Raw genomic sequence first — 19,413 nt, 5'->3', positions numbered from 1 at the left:
ATGTCTTTCTTTCTCTTTAACTTAACGGTACAGAATAATAGCATTTTTTTCTTCTTCTTCTTGTTGATTACACGTCTATATCGTCATCCCGGACAGTTAGAAACTGATTGCTTTCTTGTGCGTGCCTATCTAAAAATCAAGCAACGAACTTGTTCCACAAATTCTTGTTTTGGTGACTTGTGGTAAGAAGGTAAAAAAATAAAGGTTCTCGCGATGTCCTGCGAAGTTGTACGAGACTTCCGAAGCAGTGTGTTGCTACTCTCGCAATACATCGGTAAACGAGTAGAAAAATTCACTGTCGTCCAACTAATAAAACTATACAAAATGGTAAGTTTTGTGGTTTACCAGTGTTGATCATCCTCAGATAATGAAGCTAAGAACCATAATTGTTCAACAATCAGTGTATAACGCTGAAAAAGACGGTGTAGCAATATCACATGTATGGTTGATGGTGAATCACTGAATGACTTTTTGTTACCTTTGTTGTCTTTGCGGTATGTGTGTCAGAGTTTTCCTGTAGCATGTCACCCTGTCTGAGAACAGATATATTACAATGTACTGATTATGTTTTTGCGATATACATGTGTATAATACTGTATCCATAGCTAAACAGTTGATTGAACCATTTGTTTTTGGCAGGATGTGTTCCTTATGATCCGGCGTGATAAGACGACCATCTTCACAGATGCCAAGGAGACTACACCTCTCATAGACGTCAAAAGAATCATTGAGGGCATCACCAAAGTCCCACCGGAAAATCAGAGGTTATTTAGAGAAGATCAGGTTGGTTTTGTCTCACAAGTTTAAAGGATTCATGTGTCAGCTTTTATTAATTAATCATAATTCATATTAATAAAAAATGACTGGAAATGTGCCAATGTGGTGGCAATTTTCAAGAAGGGCACTAAATCCGACCCTGGTAACTATCGTCCAGTGAGCTTAACCTGTGTAGTCTGCAAAGTACTAGAATCGATTATCAGAGATGTGATTGTTGAACACATGGTTGCACATAATTTATGTTCCAAGTGTCAACATGGTTTCAGACAACACCGATCTTGCATGACACAACTGCTGGAGGTTATGGAAGATTTTACTGCTATTCTTGAAGATGGTTCACCCATTGACATAGTCTACCTCCATTTTAAAAAGGCGTTTGATTCCATGCCCCACCAAAGACTGTTGCTTAAGTTAAGTTAAAATCTTACGGTATTAGAGGAAGTGTTATTAACTTACTAGAAGGCTTTTTAAGTGAGCGTACTCAAAGGGTGAGAGTAGGACAAGCCTATTCCCCCAGAGCTAAGGTCTTGAGTTTTATTCCCCAGGAGAGTATCTTGGGACCAATTCTTTTCACCATCTTTATAAACGATCTACCGGACTGTGTGAAATTTGAAAAGTTGTTACAAAGTTTTTGTGGATGACACTAAAATATATGATAAAGTCGAGAAAAGGGACCAAATCCAGCAAGACATTAATTGTTTGCAACAGTGATCTGACAAATGGTGCCTTTATTTAACGTCTCTAAATGTAAAGTGATGCATATATATATACTGATATATAGGGAAAAAGAATCCCAAGCATGAGTATGAGGATGATAAGGAATTTGTCATTTCAGAGTGTGAATCAGAAAAGGATCTAGGTGTTGTCTGTGATCCACAGTTAACATTTTAGGGGTGACCACACCACCCCCTCCCCCATACACTCACACAAAGACACACAAACAACAGGATTGAGTCTATGCTAATCACTTCTTGTGGCTACTAAAGAATAACAATAAACTCCTAGTACTTCTTTGAACGTTCTGTAAAAATGATCTGTATGAAAAGTGTTGAAAAGAAGAGATAAAATAAATCCTCAAGGCACTGACATACGAAAGCAGACACACAAACACAGCACAGAGGAGCGGTGTGCAGATGCTTTGCAAGAATAAGCTTGAAAACCAGTTTGAATAAATAGCAAGTGCATGTCATAATCATGTAATTTATTTTCGTCTTGTCTGGCTTTATTGACTGCATGCCGATCATTTGGCATGGCAGTGACTTTTCACTCTTCAGTCGGAAATACACTGTACATAACACAGCTCCCACTCTCCCTCACTAATGCCTACCCCAAGCCGTGAGAACTGATGCTTGGAAATTGTGTGGAAGAGTACACCTCTCTATTTCTCTCCAATGCTCTTCCTGCTGACATGCAGTGACACCGGACACCCCACAGAGTTCAGCCAGCTACCCCTCCAGCTACCCCTCCACCCCCCCCCCCCCTCCCTCTCTCTCACTCCCTCCAGCCATGTACTGTTTGGGGCTGTGGCCAGAGAGGCCAGCTGCATTGTTCACTCTGAGCAAAACCAGTTGACTGTGTGTAACTTTTGACAAAGCAAGACAACTGAAGGGTTCACAGATTAGGCAACCGACTCACTGGTCAAGGCTGAGGGGAAACAAGAGTATCTTGTCAATGAAAGAGGTTACACACAGACACACGATGCTGAGAACTGTGACCGGGTTTTCACTCTCTTTCGCTCAGGACCTTCATCGACTGTGGTTTCTGTTGTTTACGTCCAACAGACAAGAATAAAGAGCACAGTGCAGTTTCATGTTAGCATCTTCGCATGTACTCCACTCCTGACCAAAACTACCCCCAGGGGGGGGCAAATATAGAAGGAAAATGGCGCAGTAGCCTGGTGGATAAGAAGTGTCTTATCCCCTTTCATGTGTACAGCCAATCTCAAGAACAAGTATCCAAAGAGCTTGTAGTCCTTTTCACAGCTTGGTGGGTTGCTAAGAAACACAAAAATACCAAGTATCCCCTGTAAACGGAGCATGGCGGCATAAATGTTGGAGAAAGACAGAATTACGTGTAAAAACTCACTTGTGCAACAACACGAGTGTACAAGGGACTGGTGGTTTCACTCAGCTCATGAAAGCAGAAGTAGATGATGGCATACACACCTTTCTCAGAGCACTTGTTGAAGTTCCCATCTTGTTCAGATTCTTGGGAACTGATCTCTTATGTGTGAACGCTTTTGCTAATTCTTTGTGTGTGTGCTGGGTTCAATGACTTTTGTACAGTTTCTATAGTGTGATGTGTGCATATAATCTCTCTCAGTTTCAATGTCTGTATGTGCAAGTCTGAGAATGGGTGTTAAGTCAATGAACATAAAATTACAGTAGACATCCTATGAACATTTCTGTTTGTGATTGCAGCCCATGACAGACGACAACAAAACGCTCGGCGACTATGGTATGAACACCAACAATGCCAAAGCTCAGGACCCCGCCACACTCGGTCTCGTCTATAAAAAGGATGGTAAGTGATGCTTAGAATAATCGTTTGACAGGGGAATAGCTCAGTCAGTAGTGCGTTAAGCTTAAAACCAGTTTGTCGCTCTAAGCGTGGGTTTTAGCAGCCTGATTTGCCTTGGAATTATTTTTTCTCTCCTTAAGTACAATAACTTTCCACACAAAAAAACCAGTTCAAGATCTGTATCCTTTGATTAGTGGTTGCTTTGAGTTGGATGTAACTTTTTCTGTTACTTGTACTGTTTTAGTTTTAGTCAGAAGAATTCAGCACATTCTCACCCAACCTACCCTATTTTGATTTGCTGTTACAACTGTACATTGATTGTAATTGTTGTGTGACAGGAGTCAAGCTAATTTTTTATTAAAAATATTTTTTTTTATTAGAAAAACCATTATTGATTATATTGTGTATAGGGAACTGTTGCTTTTCTGGTTGATTTTGTTAAATTTGCATGCAGCTTATTCGGCTTGTGCTATCAAGGGACATAACTGTATAGTCCATACTCACTCACCATTACTGTATGACTGACACGAGTTGTCTCTCTTTCTACCAGACGGGGAATGGGAGCCCCTTCACATCGAGCCCCTGTCCACACCTCCAGATCTTCCTGACGTGATGAAACAGCAGGACTCTGCGCAGCATGTGGAACAACCTGCAGCCTAGACCTAGCTCTCCCGTAGAATTTTGTTCATTCAATGTTGCGCTTACCTTTCATTTTCCTTTCCAAACCCACATCCGTTTACTGAAGCCCCTTTGACAATGCTCTCCCTTTACGCCCCTGGCCACTCGTTGTAAGTCTAACTTTCCTTTCCAAGTCCAAATCCGTTCAATGAGGGCCAAACGCTCTCCGTTTCCTCCCCTCCGACCTCCCCTTTCAGTCATTGTTGTTGTTTGTGCCGGCTCGTGAACCAGGTGTAGCACTGGTGTTTGGGGACTGATGATATACACCCTGGAGAGTTACCAGTGCTTGAAAGCTTAGCGAGTGACGTCATATTATCAATCAAAATAGACCTTTTAGGAAGAAAAAGACGGGGAGATTAATGTGCTGGGGATTTTTTCCCACTAGACTGGAAAGACAAATCTCAGTTTCAGTAAGAAGTAATGAACATTTAACACGTGCGATGTTAAAGAATGCTCTGTCCGTGTTTGTTTACAATCACACCTGATACATTGAATTAAGCATGGAAGAAAAAGCAGGTGTTACAGATAATGTACAAGTCTTTTTTTGTGTTTTCTGTACTTGATATATCTCGAGTTACATTATGTACATGTACATACTAGAAATAGCAAACGGGTATGTGATGATGTTCACAGAAATGGAAAAGGAATAGGGATGCAACTAGTCGGTTTGATCTTCTTCTTTTTTTGCATGGTGTATTGCATTTGTAGCCTGATTTATTTAATTTTGTTGTGATATGCTCTTTCACAATAAGGTTAGCCGGCCATCTTTGTGTGATTTCCTGCAATTATGAACATGAAGCTAAGAGTAATACTGTGGCTGTTTTCAGGTATTATTTTCTGTTCTTTTAATATGTAACACTACGTTTTGAAAACATGTCATCACCAAGAAAACATCAAAAGAAAATGAAAGTGTACAGATGTATTGTTTTCTGTTTTAGCTTTGGACATAAATAAGAAAAAGTCCTGTTGTTGAACTATAAGTATAATGCTGAAAAGGTGGACAGCTTGTAAGTTTCCATATGACTCATGTAAAATCATCTCTTGCATACGTCATGCATACATTAAACTTTCAGCTGTCTGATTCCTTGTTTGCTGTGTACAATTTAGCCATTAAGTGTGAAAGATGCATGTATGCTCTCTCCCTCTCTCTCTCTTTCTCCCTCTCTCTCTTATAAGGGACAGGTTGTAAGATTAGGCTTTGCCTAAAACCTCTATCCTTTGGTAATAAAGTTCTCTCTCTCTCTCTCTCTCTCTCTCTCTCTCTCTCTCTCTCTCTCTCTCTCTCTCTCTCTCTCTCTCTCTCTCTCTCTCTCTCTCTCTCTATCTTTCATCTGACATGACCCTTAACAAACATATATCTTTAGTCTGTAGAGCAGCTTATTTTGAGCTTCGTAAGATCAGCACCATTCGCCACACACTCTCCTCTCAAACAACTAACACTCTTGTCTGTGCCTTTGTTCTTTCTAAACTTGACTACTGCAACTCTCTTCTCTCTGGCTGTCCTCTGTACCTCCTGCATAAACTACAAAAAGTCCAAAACTCGGCAGCACGCCTCATTCTCAAAGCACGAAAACGAGATCACGCAACACCACTTCTTCACACACTGCACTGGTTACCTATTCAAGCCCGCATTGACTACAAACTGTCCACCCTCTGCTTTAACTTCTTTTCTGGCTCGTCTCCTGCTTACTTCTCTGAACTCCTCACCGTCTATTCTCCAGCAAGACAACTCCGTGCCTCTTCTGACTGTCGCATCCTTACCATTCCACACACCAAAACCAAAACATACGGACAACGCACTTTTACTTTCTGCGCACCCACACAATGGAATTCTCTCCCCTTTCACATCCGCCACTCTCAGTCACCCCAAGCATTCAAACGAGCACTTAAAACGCACCTCTTCAAGAAATACAACCCCTGATTTTGTTTTCTCAGTCCATCAGTAGGCTACATGTAGTGTATTTGTTGTTTTAGTGATAATGTATATAAACATCTAGGACTGTTCCAAAAATCTGAGAAATTCAGATTTTTCAAAAGAGTCTTCAAATAAAGACATCTTTACACAGGTCATGAACAGAAAATCTTAATAGCAAGTTCTTAAAAGGGAACGTTAGGTGGGGTTTTTAAACCCTGGGTCTTGAAATAGGGTTATATTGTACTGACAGTGGCCTCACTGATACTGTGTGTGTGTGTTTGTGTGTTTGTTTTGGATCTTAAATCCAAGGTAGACTGCTAACGTTCTAAAATTCAGAACAAAACATAGATGCTTAGTTATTGGAACGTTTAAATTTTGACCCACAAAAACTCCCAACAACCAAAAATTGATTAGTACACTGACTAAACTGTCTTTAAATTTTGACCCAAAAAACTCCCAACAACCAAAAATTGATTAGTACAATGACTAAACTGTCTTTAAATTTTGACCCAAAAAACTCCCAACAACCAAAAATTGATTATTACACTGGCTAAACTGTCTTTAAATTTTGACCCAAAAAACTCCCAACAAACAAAAATTGATTAGTACACTGACTAAACTGTCTTTAAATGTTGACCCAAAAAACTCCCAACAACCAAAAATTGATTAATACACTGACTAAACTGTCTTTAAATTTTGACCCCAAAAACTCCCAACAACCAAAAATTGATTAGTACACTGACTAAACTGTCTTTAAATTTTGACCCAACAAACAAAAATTGATTAGTACACTGACTAAACTGTCTTTAAATTTTGACCCAAAAAACTCCCAACATTGAACCAAAAATTGATTAGTACACTGACTAAACTGTCTTTAAATTTTGACCCAAAAAACTCCCAACAACCAAAAATTGATTAGTACACTGACTAAACTGTCTTTAAATTTTGACCCAAAAAACTCCCAACAACCAAACATTGATTAATACACTGACTAAACTGTCTTTAAATTTTGACCCAAATAACTCCCAACAACCAAAAATTGATTAATACACTGACTAAACTGTCTTTAAATTTTGACCAAAAAAACTCCCAACAAACAAAAATTGATTAGTACACTGACTGAACTGTCTTTGAATTAGACAGACAAAGACAATTTATGTGAGATGTGAAAAACTAAACTGCTGATTATGCTATGGCCCTCGTAAAATTAACATTTGTCATTGCTTTCAATCTCCCTCTCTTCCTCATCTTATTTCTCCCTCTCCCCCTCTCTCGCTCCCCAACCCTATCTGTAGCTCTCTCTCCCCCTTTCTCTCCCCCCCCCCCCCCCAACCCTCTATCTGTATCTCTCTCTCTCCCCCCCCCCCCTTTCTCTCCCCTCCCCCCCCCCCACCAACCCTGTATCTGTATCTCTCTTTCTCCCCCCCCCCCCAACCCTCTATTTCTCTCTCAGTCTCTCTCTCTCTCTCTCTCTCTCTCTCTCTCTCTCTCTCTCTCTCTCTCTCTCTCTCTCTCTCTCTCCCTCTCTCACACACACTCTTCCTCTCTCTGTTTCAGTTCCTCGTTCAGTCTCGGTCTCTGTCTGTCTGTCTGTCTCTGTCTGTCTGTCTGTCACACACACACACACACGCACGCACACACACACTCTTTCTTTCTCTATCTCCCCCTCTCTCTCTCTCTCCCACCTCAGCCATTTACAACACGATTCCTCAAGGCCCACAAAGAAATCACGTCTCTCTACTTCACACGCATTCACGAACGTGCTGCAAGCTCGGTTTAAGCTAAATCACTGGGGGGTGGGGCGTATCAATGGTCAGTTGTAATGGTCAGTCTTTGCAGTGTTTCACTAACCACTACAATCGCCAGCACAGATTTTCTTCTTTTTCTTCTCTCGGCCAAGTCTCGATCTCGTCTTGCCAATGTCACTGGTCAACGCGTTACATGCACAATAAGCCTCGATCTCGTCTTGCCAATGTCACTGGTCAACGCGTTACATGCACAATCTGACGTGAGAGCTCTGGCTGCAATCCGCAGGTAAGCAAAACTGTGATGCACAAATCTTTATGTAATGAATTCTAAAGACTATTGTATGTATAATGTACTTTTGTGCGGTGAATTCTGAATGGCTCTGATTGCTATTCGCAGGTAAGCAAAACTGACTATGTTGCACAGATCTTTATGTAATGAAATCTAAAGACAATTGTATGCATAACGTACTTTTGTGCGGTGAATTCTGAAGTGAGATCAAGAATGAAACATTACACAACTATTTTATACATAATAAACTTGTGTGTGCTGAATTCTGAAGCGTAAGATCAAGAATGAAATTTGACACGGTGGACTACTTGCTGTGATAAAATTTAAGAATGACTATTGTCGTCAGTAATGCAGTCAGTTTTGTTTTATGAATTCTGAAGCGTTAAGAATGAAACGACAGACTGTACTTCTCACTGATAGAAATATATAGATGCATCTTTATGTGATGACATCTTTAGTATGACTATTGTATCATGCACTTTTGTGGGCTGAACTCTGAAGCCCAAAGAAATGGATGAGAGAAGATACGATTGCTGAGGCGCAGTAAGCCTCCCGTAAACCATCACAGATACTGTCAGGCTTTTACACACAGTACAAACACCATTCCATTTGAACGCTCACCAAAAGGAAACATCCTAGGTGCCCTACGTAAAGAGCGAGCAATTTTCAAAGAATTAATTTTGCGCCGATTGCTCAGAGACAATCGGACCGTGGTGCGTTTGGGCGCTAGACCTAACTTTTCAAATCTAAATAATAAATTGACAGCTTGTTACACAAACATTCTTAAGTCACAAAAGAATTTTTTTTCATCAAGACAAGATCAGTACAATTCGAAGTTTTGAAAGTTTGAAAAAAGAAAAGCCCGGAAGCAGGGTCACGCAAGGTCGTGGTTCTCGTAGCAGACGACGGTTTATGCAATCGCCAGTTCCTCTGAACAGTCAAAAACCACGCAAAAATAAATTCTTTGAAAATTGCTCGCTCTTTACGTAGGGCACCTAGGATGTTTCCGTTTGGTGAGCGTTCAAATGGAAGGGTGTTTGTACTGTGTGTAAAAGCCTGACAGTATCTGTGGTGGTTTACGGGAGGCTTACTGTGCCTTTAAGAGGTTGAGAATATAGTTACCTTGCAGGCTTAAACAGCAGGCGGGATAGTATTTCAGAACATACAATTCGGAAGAATTCCAAGAAGCATAATCATTTGACTTTTTTCGCAATGACGCACAAGGAAACTTCTGTTCATGAAGAACCATCATTTTAAGAATCCTTATGTTTAAGATTTTCTCTTCGCAATGTCTTTAGAAATGACCTCCATTTTAAGGCTTCCCCTTTTTTAACGCATAGTTAGTCAGATTTCCGGAGGTCGTAATACAGACTGTGCTCGTCTTTTGGTCAAAAGAATGCCTTCGGACAGACAGGATGCCTAGCTTTTGTTCGCTTCAGAACTGTCGTTTAAAACACATGTTCACGAGCACAACCGTACGAGTCATTCACTCTTTACGCCAAGTCATTGACAGCTTTCAAACATGTTCAGCTTATTTTAGATTAATCTGTTTACGGAAGTGCTTATCTTAATTGTGCAGCGATGACACGCTCTTTTACACCCCTTGTTAAGGCTATCCTTGATTGAGCCCGAAGTCGACTTCGCGAAGACTACGCCGAAGTCTTTTTTTTATCAAAAACTCAGTGCTAAAGCTCCGTGCGGCCGACTTCACGAAGACTACGCCGAAGTCTTTTTTTTTTATCAAAAACTCAGTGCTAAAGCTCCGTGCGACCGACTTCGCGAAGACTACGCCGAAGTCTTTTTTTTATCAAAAACTCAGTGCTAAAGCTCCGTGCGGCCGACTTCACGAAGACTACGCCGAAGTCTTTTTTTTATCAAAAACTCAGTGCTAAAGCTCCGTGCGACCGACTTCGCGAAGTCGCCTTCGCCCAATCAAGGATATGCTTCAGTTAAACATACGAAATCCCATAAGTGGAGATTCTCACAGAGGCGTTTTTACATTTAGTCAAGTTTTAACTAAATGTTTTAACATAGAGGTGGAATCGAGACGAGGGTCGTGGTGTCACTATGTGTGTGTGTGTGTGTGTGTGTGTGTGTGTGTGTGTGTGTGTGTGTGTCTGTGTGTCTGTGTGTGTGTCTGTCTGTGCGTGTGTGTGTGTGTGTGTGTAGAGCGATTCAGACTAAACTACTGGACCGATCTTTATGAAATTTGACATGAGAGTTCCTGGGAATGATATCCCCGGACTTTTTTTCTTTTTTTCGATAAATACCTTTGATGACGTCATAACCGGCTTTTTGTAAAAGTTGAGGCGGCACTGTCACTCCCTCATTTTTCAATAAAATTGATTGAAATTTTGGCAAAGCAATCATCGACAAAGGCCGGAGTTTGGTATTGCATTTCAGCTTGGTGGCCTAAAAACTAATAAATGAGTTTGGTCATTAAAAATCGGAAACTAGTAATTAAAATTATTTTTTTATCAAACGATCCAAAAATAATTTCATCTTATTCTTCGTCATTTTCTGATTCGACAAACATATACATATGTTATATTTGGATTACAAACAAGCTCTGAAAATTAAAAACATGAAAATTATGAATAAAATTAATTTTCCGAAATCGATTTAAAAACAATTTCATCTTATTCCTGGTCGGTCCTTGATTCCAAAAACATATAGATATGGATTAAAAACAAACTCAGTAAGCTAAAAAGAACAGACATACAGAAAATAGAGCTTAAACAATGACCACGAGTTGATTTCTGGAAAATAAACCACGAGTGGAATACCCACGAGTGGTTTATTTTCCAGTAATCAACGAGTTGTCGTCATTGTTTAAGCTATTTATACAACGAACAACACGAGTCGAACATGCAGTCATGCAGACGACATTTTGTACGCAATTTCATTTCAGTCTAATCACTCAGAGTGTCAAATGCGCGTCATTCAAATAGTCCCTATTCTTTTACTTTATTCTTAGTCTCCGACTCGTCGGCATTATACTTGTCTGGTCTAAATATCGGACCCCATTGCTACGATTAAAACACAATAACGTTTATATAGCTATTCTGACATTACATTCCGTGTTAAAATCATGTTTTTGTCAGCAACAAGAACCAGAATGGTCCATGTCGTTGATAGCAGACGACGGTTCCCTTTCCGCATGAAGCCACGAAAATAACCGAACATTGAAAAACCCACGGACATGTAGAGTAAGTGCGCCGGTGTCACGAACTGAAACCTCTGCCTGAACAATCCTTCTCAATGCGGTCAATGCGCATGCGCTAACATGGGGAGATTAGTCAGGTCGTGAACAACCTAATCCGAACCCTAACCCTAACCCTAATCCTAACCCTAACCCTAACCCATGCTTCGGTTCGGTCAAAGGGTCGCATTTTTTAAGTCCAAGATTGGCGCACGCGCCTTGACCGCAATGAGAAGGATTGTTCAGCAGAGGTTTCAGTTCGTGACACCGGGCTGCACTTTGCTGCCCCTTTGGACCTGAGTTTACATATTTACCTCTGAAGTATCCCTGGCATTTTTTTTACTCTTATTACCCAAACCTTTTGCGTTCCACTGACCTTTGAGGTTAGCTTTTGGACTTCATCAAGCGGTCTGTCTTGCAATGCTTGTACCTAAAAGGACTTAGCCAAGACTTCTTTGTCTCTGCCAGCCCGCCCCACCCCTTCCCTGTGTGTGTGTGTGTGTGTGTATGTGCGCCGGAAATTCTAGGACTAACGAAAGCATATATATTGTGTGTACCGTTCTACCCTACAGCTACGTTTTACTTACTTTTTAGTTGTACGTTTTCAGAATTTTGTTTTTCAATTCTACACAAAGCTTGTGGTAAGTAGCACTGTCAGGCTAACGACTGTGAAGCGTGTCGCAGCTCAGATGTGTATTTATTCCATGAGAGAGAGAGAGAGAGAGAGAGAGAGAGAGAGAGAGAGAGAGAGAGAGAGGAGAGAGAGGGTGACAGACAGACAGACAGACAGACAGACAGGAACAGAGACAGAGTGAGTGACAGAAAGACAGATGATAGACAGACAAGCAGAGACATAAAGAGAAAGAGAGAGATAGAGAGAGAGTATTGCTACTGTTGTTGTTATGTTGTTGTAGTTGTTGTTTTTGTTGTTGTGTGTGTGTATGTGTGTGCTTGTGTTTAGGTGCACGCGTGCGTGCGCGCGCGCGTGTGTAGGTGTGTGTGTGTGTGTGTGTGCGTATGTGAGTATGTGTGTGTGTGTGTGGGGGGGAGATGTGTGTGTGTGTGTGTGTTTGGGTGTGCGCCTGTCTGTGATTGTGTTTGTGTTCGAGTGTGTGTGTGGCGGCGTGCGTGGGTGTGTGTGTGTGTGTGTGTGTGTGTGTGTGTTCGCTTGAGTGTAGCCACGCACACTATCGTACATAAATTCGCCTTCACCTTGAATTGTCGAGACTTAACAATAATACAGGTGACGCAAACCGCCTTTTGCTTTGATCCGTAAATAGAACGAGTGATTTGTCACTGTTGGTGTTATGACCTTACGTTTAATTAGAAGTATAACACGAAATGACCAGACTTCTGCTAGCTGCTAAAACTGCGTTGTTGTGTTCAACGACTGTCGCCATTACACCGAATATGGGACAAAGCTGTTGAAAAGGAATAGACTGTGTGTCTGTGCGTGTGCGTGTGCATGTGCATGTGCGTGTGTGTGTGTGTGTGTGTGTGTGTGTGTGTGCGTGTGTGTGTGTGTGTGTGTGTTTGGTGGACCTTGAACGTTTTTTTGAGACTGCAGCAAGTTTAAAAACCGCCTGTTTCTTCACAGATTTATAGTTCAAACAAAAAAATGATGCCCAATAAATCTAAAAAAGCAGCTAGACAATTCATTAAATTTACGAATCAAGTTTTTCTATCCCTTATCACCTGAACTTATTATCTTCTTATCCTACTGTTTATGTCACTTTTGTTTAATCCAGTTCCTAACAGAACCAAGGAAAATGACACCACCACCACCATCTCCACCATTTCGAGCCTTAACAATCAGCAGAAGACTACACACATCCACCTATCATCCCACGATGCTGTGGACAGTGGTCTCTCTCCTGAGCTTCGCTCCGGTGATGTCCAGATCTGGTGGCGGACTAGTGGATCGTCTGATGCTGCAGCGGCAGCAGCAGCAGCAACAGCAGCAGCAAGAGCGGGTGGTTGACCTGTCGCACACGTTGGGCCCTGATACGCTGTTCTGGCCAGGGTTCCCGGGATTCAACCTCACTCACCTTGTCAAGGGGAACACGTCTGGTGGCTTTTGGTAAGTCTCTGAAAAATTGAAGTTGGTGTTGTTGTTTTATTCGGGGTAGGGGGTTTCGGGGTAGGGAAGGAGAAGGGGGGAAGGGTTGGTGGGTTAAGACTTGGTTTAAACAGTGTTTAATAAATAATAATAATAATAATAATAATAATGGACATTTGCTATAGCGCATAATCATATATGCTCAATGCGCTTTACAATAACTAATGTTACCTATTAATGCCGTGTGAGATGGAATTTTTACACAATATATCACGCATTCACATCGGCCAGCAAACCTCAAGCCTATTAGGGCGAGCATTCACCTTTCACGGCCTTTATTCCAAGTCACACGGGTATTTGGTGGACATTTTTATCTATGCCTATACAATTTTGCCAGGAAAGACCCTTTTGTCAATCGTGGGATCTTTAACGTGCACACCCGGTTTATTCAACAATTCATATATAATTCAACATAATACATAAGACTTCGGTTTCCTTATACTTAAACATTCCATGAGACTCTTAAGTCTGAGTCTGATGCCCTGCACTGGCCAGACTTCTAGGCATTTAACCTGAGAACGCCGGCTGGGTTTTGGAAGTGATATATCGCAGTCCCTGACATTTAGCGTTACTTTGGTATTGGTTGTCTTGGGTAGTTCTACGAAACAGGTTTCAGGTTACTCTGAGTCATCTTGTTGAGGCACAGAACCGTTGCTGGATTTGGATAAATCTCTGTAGTTTGCTGTCTTTGCTTTGTTTGGTTGTTAGACTCCACGCTGGTTTCCCCATCTGGTCTGAACATTCTGATTTAAAGGAAAGGAGTGTGCCTTTAAGTGAAAATTGTCACTATTGATCACAATGCTGTCCAAGTTTCAACACACGAGTCCGGTTCTTTCAATCTGCAAACTTTGATACCTCGAAACAGCTGCCTTCAATTTGGGATACTATTATTGACCATTATATAATAATAATAATAACGGGCATTTATAAAGCGCCTTATCAAAAGTTCAAAGCGCGGGACAACAATACATGTATACAAAAATCATACAATCACTGTCAGATTCAAACAACACATCATGCACATCTCACATCCCCAGACTCTATACTAAGGAACTATCCGTAGTGTTGTTGGAACAAGTGAGTTTTCAAATTGGACTTAAAAGATGAAATGGATGGAGAGTGACGTAATTGAAAGGGGAGTGAATTCCATAACTGAGGTCCATAATACGAAAACGTGCGGAAGCCATGAGCCTTGCGTTTAAAGCGACCTTGACAGAGAAGTCGAGCATCATCAGAAGAACGAAGGGTGCGAGAGGGAGTGTAGAGAGAGACCAGTTCAGAAAGATAGGCAGGTGCCGATTCAGAGATGATATTGTAGCAGAAGCAGGCAGCTTTATACCTAATACGTTCAGATACAGGAAGCCAGTGAAGTTCTTTCATGAGAGGAGTGCAGGGTTGTCGATGCTGTGCTCTGAAAATGAGACGTGCAGCAGAGTGTTGTACTTTTTGCAAGGGTTGGAGAGTGGAGTCAGGGCAGCCTATGAGAAGGGAGTTGCAGTAATCTAATCTGGACAGAATGCAGGATGTAACGAGAGTTTTAGTGGCATCAACAGTGAGAAATTTTCTTATGGAACCTATTCTTCTGATCTCAAAGTAACATGTCTGACAGACTTTTTTGATGTGTTGTTTCATTACCCACATAAACAAACAAACAAACAAACAATGAAACATTCCGCAACAACTTGAAAATCCACATTTCAACAGGCTGGAGGCGAACTGGATCAGCACGTCTGAACATGGCGGAACGCACTTGGACGCGCCTGCGCACTTCGCCCAAGGGGGAGAGCACCTACAAGACCTTTCTGTGGACAAGTTCTTCGGACCAGGGATTGTCGTGAACGCATCAGGTCAAGCTGCGGTCAACCCAGACTTCCAACTTGGGGTCACCGACCTTGAAAACTGGGAGGACCAGAACGGGAGGATCTCTCCTCAGTCGGTCGTCCTGGTCAACTTTGGCTGGAGCCCGCGTTATCCGGACAGGTGAGACTGTTGATACATGTACTTGTTAGTGAAATTCCAAGTTTAGATGTTAAAATTTGATAGTGAGGATGATGATAGGTCAAATTTCAAGTTAGAATGTCTGTACTTTCACCGTGAAACTGATGATATTTATAGGTCAAATATCAAGTTTAAATGTCTAAAATGTTACCGTATCTATTTGCTGTATTAGTTTTTAACGTGGTATGAGGTTTCCATGCGGAATGGATAAGTCCAAACTATCGGTTGAAACGGATTCTGCTACAGATGCAATGAGCTGACATGAAAATCTTCAGAAAGTTTGTCCTTCGTGTTAACCTTTATTCGTCGGAGGGCCGGAGTGATTGTCGGAGTGATTGTCGGGGTGATTGTCGGAGTGATTGTCGGGGTGATTGTCGGAGTGATTGTCGGGGTGGGTATTCACAAAGCATGTGCTACTATATTCAAACTTGAAGGGAAAAAAGTTTGTGACAATGTTGGCATGTTGCAGGTACCGGTATTTTAACACGTTAACCCCAGACGACCCCGGAACGTTCCATTTCCCGGGCATCGGCCTTCAGGCCTTGCAGTGGCTGGTACAACAAAGGGACACTAAGCTGATAGGTACCGCACGGCGTTAAGTGTATCTTTGTCAGGGAGAAAGTAACACGAATTTCGATGAGCTTTAACCTGAAAGGACTATACAAAATTACCTGGCCTGAACTTACCTTATGTGTTTTCTTTCTGTTTTCCCGTATTGATATTGGTGTGCAGAGGGATGAACCTAGACCAAGTTAGTCAGTCAGTCTAAGGCCAAGTCAGTCTTTCTGTCTGTCCTTCTGTCTGCCTGTCCGTCTGTCTTTCTGTCTGTTTGCAAGCCTTGTCTTCTTCTGTCAATGCGTTCGCGTGTGTGTGCGAGCGTGAATGCATGCGTGAGTGTGAATGGGCATGTGTGTGTGTGTGCGCGCGTGTGTATGTATGTATGTATGTATGTATGTATGTATGTATGTATGTATGTATGTATGTATGTATGTATGTATGTATGTATGTATGTACGTACGTTGCTCCATATACACGCGAAACCCGTTCTGCAAACAAAAGGAGCCCTCTGGAGGTTCGACTTACTTTAGATAGTTCACAGATTTACCCCTAATCATCATTCTTGTCCTATTTCAGGAGTGGACGTTCCTTCAGTGGACCACGCGCAGGCTCAGAATTTTGAGGGACATCAGTTCCTGTGTGCTCATCGGATTCCTTTCGTAGAGAGCCTCACCCACCTGGATCAACTTCCGGCGCAAGGCATGACGGTCTATGCAGTGCCGCTGAGCATTGTGGGAGGCTCTGGACTTCCGGTCAGAGCGTTCGCTGTGGTCAACGGCGCAGAAGGAATGAGAGTGTGGAATATGTGGTGTTTTTTGTTGGTTTGGGTTTTAGCGAAATGTCTGTAATGATCAGGGATAGAAATAAATGTATGATTAAAAAGGAGGCGCTACCTTGTGATCGTATGCAGCCCTACTAGTAGGCATTAAAGTTGATAAGCACAAGGGTAAGAAATAAAGTAATTCACGCTAGCACACACGCACTCACAGAAACACACACACACACACAGACACACACACAAACACACACAAACACACAAAAACACACACACCAGACACACACACACACACACACACACAAAAACACACACACCAGACACACACACACACACTGCACACACACACACACACACACACATACCGTGACACACACACACACGCACGCACGCAAGCAAGCACACATACACACACATCCAAACTTTGTATTGCCTGTTTGCAAAAAGACACAAACACACACACAAGCAAGCACGCACGCAAACAAACACAGCCATACAATGGTGTAGAAAAATATGAAAGTTTAAGTCGTTTAAGACATGAAAACTGAATATAATTTCTCGAGTTGAAGAAAAATCTAATAATCTTGAACTTGAAATGTTATGTATTGACTTTTGAACGTTAAACTGCTTTGACTTGAAAATTATGAAATGGCTGCGTGCATTAGTTGGATAAAGGAACCAACGAAGAGACTTGAAAGAGGGTCTTGGGGAGTGAGTGTGAGAGAGAGAGAGAGAGAGAGAGAGAGAGAGATTGTGTGTGTGTGTGTGTGTGTGTGTGTGTGTGAGGGGGGGGAAGAGAGAGGGAGAAAACAAGAGAGAGAGAGAGAGAGAGAGAGAGATAAATAGTGCTAGGAATGAGAGTGACGCCATGACAATGTTTTCAGTTTTTTTGCGGGAATGTTATGGGGACCAAAAAAATGCACTTCACTCTGACGCAGTTGGTTGTTCAGTGAGGAGATTGCCAAACACTTCAAACGTGTTTTGAGTTGGTGAAAATGTCACAGTAATCACCCAGACCGAAAATAATGTAACGGGTAGAGGGCACGTGTTTTTGCCGTGATAAAGTGTATGTAATAAAGGATAAATATCTAACATGAGAGCACACGTGTCATGTTGTTTGTTTGTCTAGTTATTTCTCCTCCAATTGGTGTCTTGTCCAATGTTTTTTGTTTGCAAGTAAGCCAGGAAGACTTGTGTTTGTGTGGTTTTTGTCAGAGTTGTTAATATGCGTTGTGTGTGTGTGTGTCTGCGTGTGTGTGTGTGTGTGTCTGCGTGTGTGTGTGTGTGTCTGCGTGTGTGTGTGTGTGTGTCTGCGTGTGTGTGCGAGTGTGTGTGTGTATGTGTGTGCTGCAATTTATAGAACGGTAGGCCAACGACCCGTACAGCAGACCGTAATTGAAACCAGATTTTGTTTTTGTCATGCAGCAACTGTGCTTCCACACTATCTTGGCTAGGGTAAGATGATGAACGAGAGAAGTGGCGTGGAAGGAACACGGAGGGGGGTGGGGATAAACGGGGGACGAGCTGGGACAAGGGGGGGGGGAGGGGGTCTGGTGCAAGAGAGAGACAGACAGAATGACAGAGACGTGGACAGAGACCGACAGACAGAAACTGAGCAGTTTCTGGGTTGTAGGCTTTTAACACACACACACACACACACACACACACACACACACACACACACACATATGGTCTTTCAAAACACACACACACACACACGCTCGCACGCACGCACCCACACACTCACACACACACACTGGCACACACACACATCAGCCGCTGTGAAATCTTATGCCCGTCTCCATAGCCGAGGTTGTCGACCCGCGAACAACACTGCACTTTAAGAAAATAAGTAGAGGTTCTTTCTTTCTTTATTTGGTGTTTAACGTCGTTTTCAACCGTTCAAGGTTATATCGCGACGGGGAAGGGGGGGGGGGGGGATGGGATAGAGCCACTTGTTAATTGTTTCTTGTTCACAAAAGCACTAATCAAAAAATTGCTCCATGGGCTTGCAACGTAGTACAATATATGACCTTACTGGGAGAATGCAAGTTTCCAGTACAAAGGACTTAACATTTCTTACATACTGCTTGACTAAAATCTTTACAAACATTGACTATATTCTATACAAGAAACACTTAACAAGGGTAAAAAGAGAAACAGAATCCGTTAGTCGCCTCTTACGACATGCTGGGGAGCATCGGGTAAATTCTTCCCCCTAACCCGCGGGGGGTAAGTAGAGGTTGCTGAGAGTGTAAGAATAGCAGCAGCATTTGTTCTGCAGTTCAGAAAAAATTAATATGTATGGAAAACATTTGCATTTGGCGTGCTGACATTAAAATGCACGGATCACGTGTAAACGATTCGGCTCGCAATCTTAGATCTGGCCACAGAATATAGAACTGTTCTATATGTATTCTGTGGATCTGGCCAAGATTGTACATGGAATCAGGCCACCCCTCCACTGGGACATGTACTAAAATCTACTGCCTTGGTGATTCCTGATCAGCGTTGGAATTTCTTCATGAATTAGTTGTGCAAATTGACACAAGAGTCCGAACACTTTCTACCCCATTAACCGAGACCAGCTGTGCAGCAGGTCACTCAGAATTGTAGTAACTGTGTATCAACACGCTGGAATGCAGGCGTTAGATGGACGTTACAGGAAGCGACTGAAGCTAACAGTCTGAGCAGATAATTATATCCGTACCTGGTCAGACAGAGCCATATGAGTTGGTACGGATATATCCGTGCCTGGGAGACAATGAGTTAAGAAATTAATTCATAAAAAAATCGCTACGCTGCTCAGAATGCAGCTAGGCCTCACAACTGCA

The 19,413-nt window shown here is 42.1% G+C and overlaps 2 protein-coding genes across 3 annotated transcripts; both read left to right on the top strand.

The window, feature by feature from the left end:
* Nucleotides 1-210: 210 nt before the first annotated feature.
* On the top strand, nucleotides 211-4,467 carry LOC138975418 (elongin-B-like). The gene is made up of 4 exons (XM_070348097.1): nucleotides 211-327; nucleotides 640-783; nucleotides 3,198-3,300; nucleotides 3,848-4,467. The coding sequence occupies exons 1-4, from the start codon at nucleotides 214-216 to the stop codon at nucleotides 3,955-3,957; spliced, it is 471 nt and encodes a 156-aa protein (XP_070204198.1). The 5' UTR covers nucleotides 211-213; the 3' UTR covers nucleotides 3,958-4,467.
* A 3,228-nt stretch (nucleotides 4,468-7,695) lies between these two features.
* Nucleotides 7,696-17,747, top strand: LOC138977383 (isatin hydrolase-like). 2 transcript variants are annotated; one of them, XM_070350278.1, is made up of 5 exons: nucleotides 7,696-7,924; nucleotides 12,878-13,209; nucleotides 14,953-15,228; nucleotides 15,716-15,828; nucleotides 16,381-17,746. In XM_070350278.1, exons 2-5 carry the CDS (start codon nucleotides 12,899-12,901, stop codon nucleotides 16,650-16,652), a joined length of 972 nt encoding a protein of 323 aa, XP_070206379.1. In that variant the 5' UTR covers nucleotides 7,696-7,924; nucleotides 12,878-12,898; the 3' UTR covers nucleotides 16,653-17,746. The 2 variants fall into 2 exon arrangements, with proteins under 2 accessions (XP_070206379.1, XP_070206380.1); XM_070350279.1 differs by lacking the exon at nucleotides 7,696-7,924 and adding an exon at nucleotides 12,456-12,570 and having other exon boundaries at nucleotides 16,381-17,747.
* The last annotated feature ends 1,666 nt before the right edge of the window (nucleotides 17,748-19,413 follow it).

This window comes from Littorina saxatilis, linkage group LG9, assembly GCF_037325665.1.
Source record: "Littorina saxatilis isolate snail1 linkage group LG9, US_GU_Lsax_2.0, whole genome shotgun sequence".
NCBI lineage: Eukaryota > Metazoa > Mollusca > Gastropoda > Littorinimorpha > Littorinidae > Littorina > Littorina saxatilis.
Note: the sequence above shows the minus strand (reverse complement) of the source record. Positions and strands in the feature narration are given on the sequence as shown.